The sequence below is a fragment of the Arachis hypogaea genome, chromosome 8, assembly GCF_003086295.3.
Source record: "Arachis hypogaea cultivar Tifrunner chromosome 8, arahy.Tifrunner.gnm2.J5K5, whole genome shotgun sequence".
NCBI lineage: Eukaryota > Viridiplantae > Streptophyta > Magnoliopsida > Fabales > Fabaceae > Arachis > Arachis hypogaea.
The window spans coordinates 11,039,168-11,047,852 of record NC_092043.1 but is presented as its reverse complement, the minus strand read 5'-3'; the positions used below and the strand labels follow the sequence as shown (position 1 = coordinate 11,047,852).

The 8,685-nt window shown below is 33.0% G+C and overlaps 1 protein-coding gene across 1 annotated transcript; it reads left to right on the top strand.

Moving 5' to 3' along the window:
- The first annotated feature begins 5,471 nt into the window (after positions 1–5,471).
- On the top strand, positions 5,472–7,078 carry LOC112704994 (uncharacterized). Its single transcript, XM_025755856.1, has 3 exons — positions 5,472–6,168; positions 6,249–6,541; positions 6,584–7,078. Exons 1-3 carry the CDS (start codon positions 5,472–5,474, stop codon positions 7,076–7,078), a joined length of 1,485 nt encoding a protein of 494 aa, XP_025611641.1.
- The last annotated feature ends 1,607 nt before the right edge of the window (positions 7,079–8,685 follow it).

Here is an 8,685-nt window from a genome sequence, read left to right as displayed (position 1 = left end):
TATTGCATTAATAATAATATTATCTCTTATATGTTTCACACTTATACTTTCCAATATCTCATGAGAGAAAAATTTGAAAAAATCTATATTCCTTTAAATTTTATTTAAAATAGATAAGTTATGGTTCTCAAAACTATAATGAATTAGTTTGTATTAATTCAAAATTAATTATTAGACTAATTTATTCATAATAAAAAAATTAATTACAAGCGAATAAGTAAAAAATAAACTAGTCGTTGAATTAGTTCAATTTAACAAAATATTATTTTATGAATACATTATTTTAATATATCTAATTTTGATTGAATTTTCAAATTTTTGAACTTTTAATTTTACGAGTTCAATAATAAATTCAATCTCCAAAACCTATCAAATTTAGGTAACTTTTGTTATATATAAATGCTTAGAGTTTTTCAGACACATGAACTTTATATTCTCTAAATGTAAACGTAGAAAAGAATTTGAATCCACAACAATGAATATTTGAGCACAATATCTGTAACAGTAAGATATTATCTCAATAATAATATGCTCTCTTATTAATTATTAAATGGAATGTAAAACTCAGAAATAAAATCCAAACCAAAATCGCCTACCATAAAAAGAATGACAAGTGCAAGTAGTACTACTAATATATATATATATATATATTTTACGGTAAAAATTCAGGTATAGTCAACTTCACGTAAAATTAAATTAATATTTGAGAACCGTTTGATAAAAATTTAGTCAAATCAGTTAAATTATCTAACAGTTTTATTATCAACTTCACGTAAAGTCGACTGCAACTGAGTTTTCATCTATATATATATACTCTGCAGGTTCCACAACTTTAAATAACTGTACGAAAACAAAAATGAGATCCCTTCTAATTGTCAACAATGATTTGACTTGCGACGGATGGATACAAGCCAGCAATCTATATATATATACCTTTATTGGGTGGAAGAATATGAATATGATTTCTGTTATTCGCTGGAAAATTTAACTAAATTTTAAAATATAAAAAATAATGTTAATAAAGATATAATTATTTATGTTATTCTTTTTATTAATTTAAATGTTTAGGATAAATACTTTTATAAGAGATGCAAACTTAACCATATAATATGCAGCATAACATGTGTTGGTATTGATTTTTAGATTCTGAACAAAATATTAATTAAGAAAGCTGAAGAAGGTTGAAGATTGAACACTGGCCACTAGCTAGTGTAGTTGACAACGGATTCTCAATAATAGATATGTGTATCATTATTGGAGATAATAATAATCATAATAAATTTAAAAAATCAATCATGGAAACTCAATTAACTAATTTGAGTTAGTCGAATGATCAATTCACTTATTCGTTTAAATAAATGTCGAAATTTAAATCTTATTTTATATATGTAATAATTCATTAGTTGGTAACAAAATTATTAATCAGTCTTCTGTTTATTGGACTGAGAAATACAATAGAACAAAAAAAAACCATAGAAACTCATTTTATTATATGTATCTTAATCATATATAATACTTAAGTTATATATATGAAATAAGAATATAGAGATATAGTGTTAGAATTTAGATTAGAAAAAGAGATGTAGAGTGTGGCATGGGTTCCTTTAGCCCCACCATATAGCAAATTGTATTTGTCTTACATTTATTATTTTGCTAAGTGCTTGAATTCATTTCATCCCTCTCGTATGGTGGGATTCCACCAACCTAAACCTGATTGCTTCATGGAATCCAAACACGAAACCACCAACTTTGATTCCCGGGCCATGTCTCTGCTCCAAATTGCACCAATGAATTCAAAATTAATTTCAGCTTAACTTGTAATCTTTTCGTGAATGCACATTATTATTCGTAGATAAGTGAATATAATAATACTATCATTAATCATTAATTCATTATCATAGATCATCGTAATCATCATGCATTATTATACGTGTTAATGAAAGTACATACACTAATACTTTTTATGCCAAAGAGTGTCATACTACCACAACTTTTAATCAAATCTTTATGGTTTGAGCATTTTTAACTAAGTCTTCAGTTGTACAAGTTTTTTTTTTTTTTTAAACTAGAGTCTTCTTAGTTAATGCAACGTTAGAAATTTTAGCAATTTAGTATTATAAAATGAGAAATGCGAGAGAATTATTAGAATTTATTATTTTTTGTTATTAGTTAGTTATTAATATTTAAACAATTATATTATGTATACACTAAAATTATTTACCAAAGTTAGTTATTAATAGAAAATACATGTTAGAATATAAATACACATTAAAAATAAATTAAATCATATATATATTTATATACAAATACATTAGTGGTTAATTTTAATATACCAATAATATTTTTTGATGCTTAAAAATATGAACTAAATTATGTTATTAAATTTTAAAAAATTAAATTAATGACTAAAAATAATAATAAATAATAATAATAAAAAATAATAAATTTTAATGATATTCTATAACTCTTTTTCTTATAGTATTTTATGAAAAAGGAAGCGGGAGAGAGGAAACTTAATAATGACATCAAGAGAAAGTATCATAACCAAAAAAAAGTCTATGGTCACAGTCATAGCTAGTGAAAAGGGCGACCATAGGTCTATGATCACGGTTTTTTTGTCGTGGCCTATTTTCTCATGGCCATAGATCTATGGTCACGGTTTTTATGATCACGGTTGTAATGTTCAAATTCTGACACTTTAGACCATGTTTTTTTTACTGTGACCATCGTCTATTTATAGTCACGGTTTTAGCCGTGACTATAGCTTCTATAGTCACTCCTTCTCAAAATCGTGGCCATAAATTTAAAATATTGTAGTGTATATAGGAGTTTTTTTTTCAAATAATAGTAATAGTACTACGTACACAAATATAAAATGAAAAAATATAAATAAATAATAAAAATATTAAATAATGTGAATAACGGATATATTGGATGTTCATTTCACTAGATGTGCGGATAATTATTCTAATATTAAAATTTAAATAGATAATTTAAAGATATAATATATTTTAATTTAATTAGTGATTATTCATGTTGTTTAAAAAATTATTGATTATCTAAGATTACTCATATGAAATATATATATAACTACACGGAACCCATTATACAAAACTTTCTTCTTTCCTCTTTAATCTAAACATAGATTGATGCATTTAATCTTTTATATCTTAACTTCCTTTTCTGTAAAAGAAAAGTGAAAAAAGAAAAAAAAGAGAAAAATGACAACTCCATAATTTCCCCCTTCTAGTAGACATACATGTAAGTGTGTGTGTATCATACGTTGAGAAATCCATCAAGCACTTAATTATCAAGAAAGATAATAATACACGTGTACTTATGTTAAGAGTATAGTATCAGATATGGTTTTGAAAGCTAATTCTCTATTCCTAATTTAAAAAAAATTCATAAAACCAGGTTTCCAATTTCCATATATACCAACTATGAATTTATCATTATCATCGGATAATTTATATATTTAATCGAAATGAATTATAAATATATCAGATTGTTCTAAAATTTAACTCATTATAATTTCATCCTCTCATCTATTGTATAAATCGTGGATTCTCATTAAGTTTTAAAATATTATGTGTAAGAAGTAAGAACACTAAAAATACCACAACTTATGTGCTGAAAACGATTAATAACGAATAGGTGTAAAATACGTAAAAGCATCACGATTTAGGTGCAACACAAAACTATAGACGTGTCAGAAATTGTGATAGGCTACACATGTATAAATCGTGGGATATTCTTGGGTTTCGAATCCAAAAGAATGAAACCCATATAATTTCCACGATTTACAGCAGCTAAACGTTAAACCCATTGGATAATCACAATTTAGGTTCAGACCTATGAAAACTCAAAAGAAACCAACGATTAAGTTAATGTATTAAAATATTTTGATGATATAAATAGCTTGGACCAGCGGATCATTTTTTTTAATATTGGTTAAGATTTGGTGTAATACTTTATTATTGGATGTAGTGGTGTTTTGCATGTTTATGAGGGCTGATAATTTGCAGGGGGCGAATTGCTTTAACCAAATATTTTTAAAAAAATAAAAGAAGACAGTAGAAGGGAGGCGTATTGCTTTTTTAAAAATTTTAAAAAGCAATACAAGGGGGCGGATTGTATAAATTTAATATTAAACTCACAATACAAGGGGGCAGATTGTATTAGTTTAATATTAAAAATATAATACAAGGGGGCGTATTGACAATACAAGAACGGCGTATTACCAGAACGCATGGGGCGGAATGACATTATGCAGGGGCGTATTGTTTTTTTTATTAAAAAAATATACATCGAGTATTATAAAAAGAAGAACGAATTTGTTGAGTGTGAGTGTGGTTTATTTCGTTGAGAGAGTAAGAGAAGAAAAATGGAAGAAAGTGTTAGTTTGAAAATATATTATAATGGTCAAATTTTTTCACAAACATCTGAAGGTGTGAGTTTTGTATGTGAAAATCCATATGATCTTGTTATTCCTTTTGGAATAACATACGAGGAATTTAAGCGTATACTTTGTCAGTGTGTTGATAATCAAATATTAAAGAGAATCACAAATATTTTTTATAGACAACCTGTGTTAGTATTTGGGGGTTTTATTCAATTTCAAATAATGTATGTGGTTGACGATACAAGTATGCAAGTGATGTTTTCGATCTACCAACAAACACGGGCACAAGTGTCAGTTATCGAGTTATATGTTGAGTTCGAAGAATTAGTTGAGGTTAATTTACCCGAACCTAACATCGACTGGACGGTTTATAACACTGAAAGTGAAGAGGAATTCGAGGGCACTTATCATATTGTTGGTCCAGTTGAAGATGTCGACGAAGATGATATCATAGTTGAGCCTGACGTTGCAGATGTGACAAATGCACTAATGAGCCAACATCTATCTAGAGAGCCTTCTTTTATGCATGCTTTGGATCTAGATGCTATGAATGCACCAGAATTTCCTGAGTTTGTCAATGCAGGTAAGTAGTCTTCTATTTTTATTGTGATTAGTATTATAATAATTATTATTAGCCTTTATTATATCACGCATTACTATTATAGTTATTATTTGTTATTACGATTATTTGTTGTTATTATTATTATTAATTTATTATTGTTACCATTATTAGTAACAGTAAGACTTATTTCTTGTTATGGCTGTTGTAGATCCTGTTGTTGTTACGGATGGTGAATTTGTCATCGGCATGGAGTTTAGTTCTAGAGAAACTGTGATTGCAGCAATTAAAGATTATACCATTCGTCGGGGTGTGGATTATCGAGTGTGTGGATCTGAGCCAACCACATTTTATGCTAAGTGTGTACACTATGGAACAAATTGCGATTGGCTTATCAGGGCTAGTCTTATTAAGAGAAAGTTTTGTTAGGTTATAAGGCGGTACAATGGTAGTCACACATGCTCCAGGACAACAATCTCTCAAGATCATGCCAAGATAAACTCAGACATGATTGCAGAGGTTATAAAGCCATTGGTTGAAGTTGATCCATCTTTAAAGGTGAAATCTGTGATTGCTGAAGTACAATCGAAATTCAATTATACGATAAGTTACCGCAAAGCATGGCTGGCCAAGAAAAAGGCAATTGCGAATATTTTTTGTGGTTGGGAAGCTTCTTATGAAGCTTTACCGTCGTGGTTTGAAGCAATGGTACAGAAAGATCCATCAGCTGTAGTTGAGATCGAAACTGCACCAGCTTACCTAGGGGATGAGGTGGTCCAGGATATTAGGATACTGACACGAGTGTTTTGGAGCTTTTACCCTTACATTAGAGCATTTAGGAGCTGCAAACCAATCGTCCAAATAGATGGCACACATCTGTATGGCAAATACAAAGGAGCTCTCTTAGTTGCAGTTTCTCAGGATGGCAATGGCAATATTGTGCCTCTTGCATTTGCCGTTGTTGAGGGTGAGACTTCTGATGCATGGCACTTTTTTCTTACTCATTTGCGCACACATGTGGTGACGCGGGATGGTATTGGGCTTATCTCTGATCGACACGACTCTATTACCTCAGCAATAGCACGTAGTAATGGATCATGGGAGCCTCCGAGAGCTATCCGCATGTTTTGTGTTAGGCACATAGCATCCAACTTCTTAAGGAATTTCAAGGCACCGTATTTACAAAAGTTGATTGTAAATATGGGTACGTAAATTATAGTTAAATAATGATGTTAGTGTTATGTGGTGATACTTATTTTTTTTTCTTTTTTTTTCTTTTTACAGGTTATTGTAGGACTGTGCGTGAATTTAATGTGCAGTATGCAAGATTACGTGAGCGTGGTGAGGCTTACACTCAGTGGCTCGATCGGATCCCACGTCAGCAATATGCTTTGGCGTTCGATAATGGATATCGCTGGGGTCATATGACCACAAACCTAGTCGAGTGCATCAATGGGGTATTAAAGGGGGCGCGAAATCTTCCAATTACATCACTTGTCAAGGCAACTTTTTATAGGTTAAATGAGTTGTTCACTAGGAAGAAGGCTGAGGCTGAGGCTCGAACGAATGCGGGACATGTATTCTCTGAATATGCAATCAACAAACTTCAATCAAATTAGCAAGCAGCGGGAAACATCCAAGTTAACTTGTTTGATAGGCAGAATGAGGTCTTTGAGGTGCGCGAGATGCCCAGTGGTTTAGAGTATGCGGTGAATCTCCGTCAACGACATTGTGATTGTGGTGAGTTTCAGACATATCGAATTCCTTGTCGTCATGTCTTTGCGTGTTGTGCGAACCAACGACTTGATTGGCAACAATATGTTCATGACGTATATAGGATGGAAGAGATAAAGAAGGTGTATAGAGCAAGGTTTAAGCCATTAGGGAATCCAGCAACATGGCCTGTGTATCAAGGACCAAGGCATATACCTAATCCGCACTTAAAGCGAGTATCCAAAGGACGTCCCAAAATAACTCGTTTCTTGAATGAAATGGATATGCGTGATATGCGTGGTCCTAGGCATTGCAGGCTTTGTGGAGGCCAAGGTCACAGTCGAAGTAGATGCCCTCAGCGTCCAGGGTCAAGTGCTAGTGGTGGTGCTCATAATTCTTAGGATTTTTGGCATTTATTTACTTATTGTATTGGATTATGTACTACATTATGAATTAAATTAAACAAAAACTACCATAGCAATCTTACCACAATAGCAATCTTACAACAATAGGTGAACAATAAATATAAAGATTACTTGCTAAATGTCTTTTTCACAAATTTAGTACATTTTTTTACTGCTTTTTTTATTGTGGAAGGGGTATATCTACTTGCGCTCCTACGTATTGGGTCAATCCTCAAGTTATACCCCTTACTTTGTACATCAGTAGTGTAGAAACTTCTCGCACCTTCCACCCCATCTATATCTTCCGCCGCAGCTGCATGACATGAACAACCACAAGAATAAATACACTAATCAAGTATTAGGATTCATTAACAATAATAAATAGACTAATATTAAATACACTCATATTAACTACACTATTACCATCGCTGTCATCTTCATTGTCGTCCTCACTATCATTATCAACCGCAGCCATTGGTGCTTGCACCTGAGGAAAATTAACAGCATTACTATGACCAATCCCTCTAGCGACACTTTGGATCGAGTCAACAGACCTTCTAGACCCCGAGCATGGAGATGGACTGCGACGTCTTAGTCTCGAATCCACAGATGACCGACCAGGCACAATTTGAGGCGATTGCTGACTATGCTGTGGTGCCTGCTCGTTAACTGTAGGAGGTTGAGGCTGGGATTGCTGCACTTGTAGCTGAGGGTCAAAGAACAAGTCATTTACCCATTGAGATGTCTCTGTTTCAGCCACCCACTGATATAGCTAGCGGTTTGATGATTGTGCAGCTGTGTCTACATGCTGTGACATAAAAGGTCGATAATATCCCTGGTAGGGAGGCATGTGTAGTGAGTGTGAGTCAGGGAACAACTGAATGAAGAATGATGGTCCAGGCTCAGGGTTTGGTTGTGTGTACGGGTACTGGTGTGGAAAGGAAGTTGGCAGCTGGTATGGGTGTATGATCGGCTGTGGCTGTGGCTGTGGCTGTTGCTGCGGCTGTGGCTGTGGCTGTGGAACATAACTAGTCAATCGTAGGTGATCCTCATATGCTTCTGTATACCATTGCATATACCGATCGGATGCTTGATGGTGTAGTGCAGGATCACCAACCAGAACAGAACTCAAACGGTTTGTCCAGCTCATTATGTATCCAGAATGCTCAACTCTCCAATCTTTGTTCTTTGGTCCAGTAAGAACCACGTTGTGAGATTCTGCAAGACGAGTAGCTTCTCCATGAACTTCCTGCGCCAGACCGAATTGCCTCATTACCCGGTCTGATGCATGCCACTCAATGCATTTAAACGATATTAGTGGCACAACTGCACTCCACATCAATCGATGCTGCAAAATGTCATTTGGAACTACAATATTTTCTAGATGTTCAGGACTGTATGGGTTCCACACAAACTGCAAAAACATTCCAAAACGACTGCATAAATACAAACACAAATATAATGCCAATGGTAATAACAACAATGTTAAATACAACAAAAAAAACTAACCCCATCTGCGGGAATATCATCTAGTAAACGCCTGATGTGAGAAATGGTCCACTTTTGGTATCCGTGAAACTGCAAGCGCCAAAACATCCAGCTGA

What these genes read in the sequence shown, in the direction of transcription:
- LOC112704994 (XM_025755856.1), top strand. Translation starts at nt 5,472, where the DNA reads ATGATTGCAGAGGTTATAAAGCCATTGGTTGAAGTTGATCCATCTTTA. An exon ending in AAAGTTGATTGTAAATATGG is followed by an intron (nt 6,169 to 6,248) that starts GTACGTAAATTA and finishes TTCTTTTTACAG; the next exon opens with GTTATTGTAGGACTGTGCGT. An exon ending in CTCGAACGAATGCGGGACAT is followed by an intron (nt 6,542 to 6,583) that starts GTATTCTCTGAA and finishes CAATCAAATTAG; the next exon opens with CAAGCAGCGGGAAACATCCA.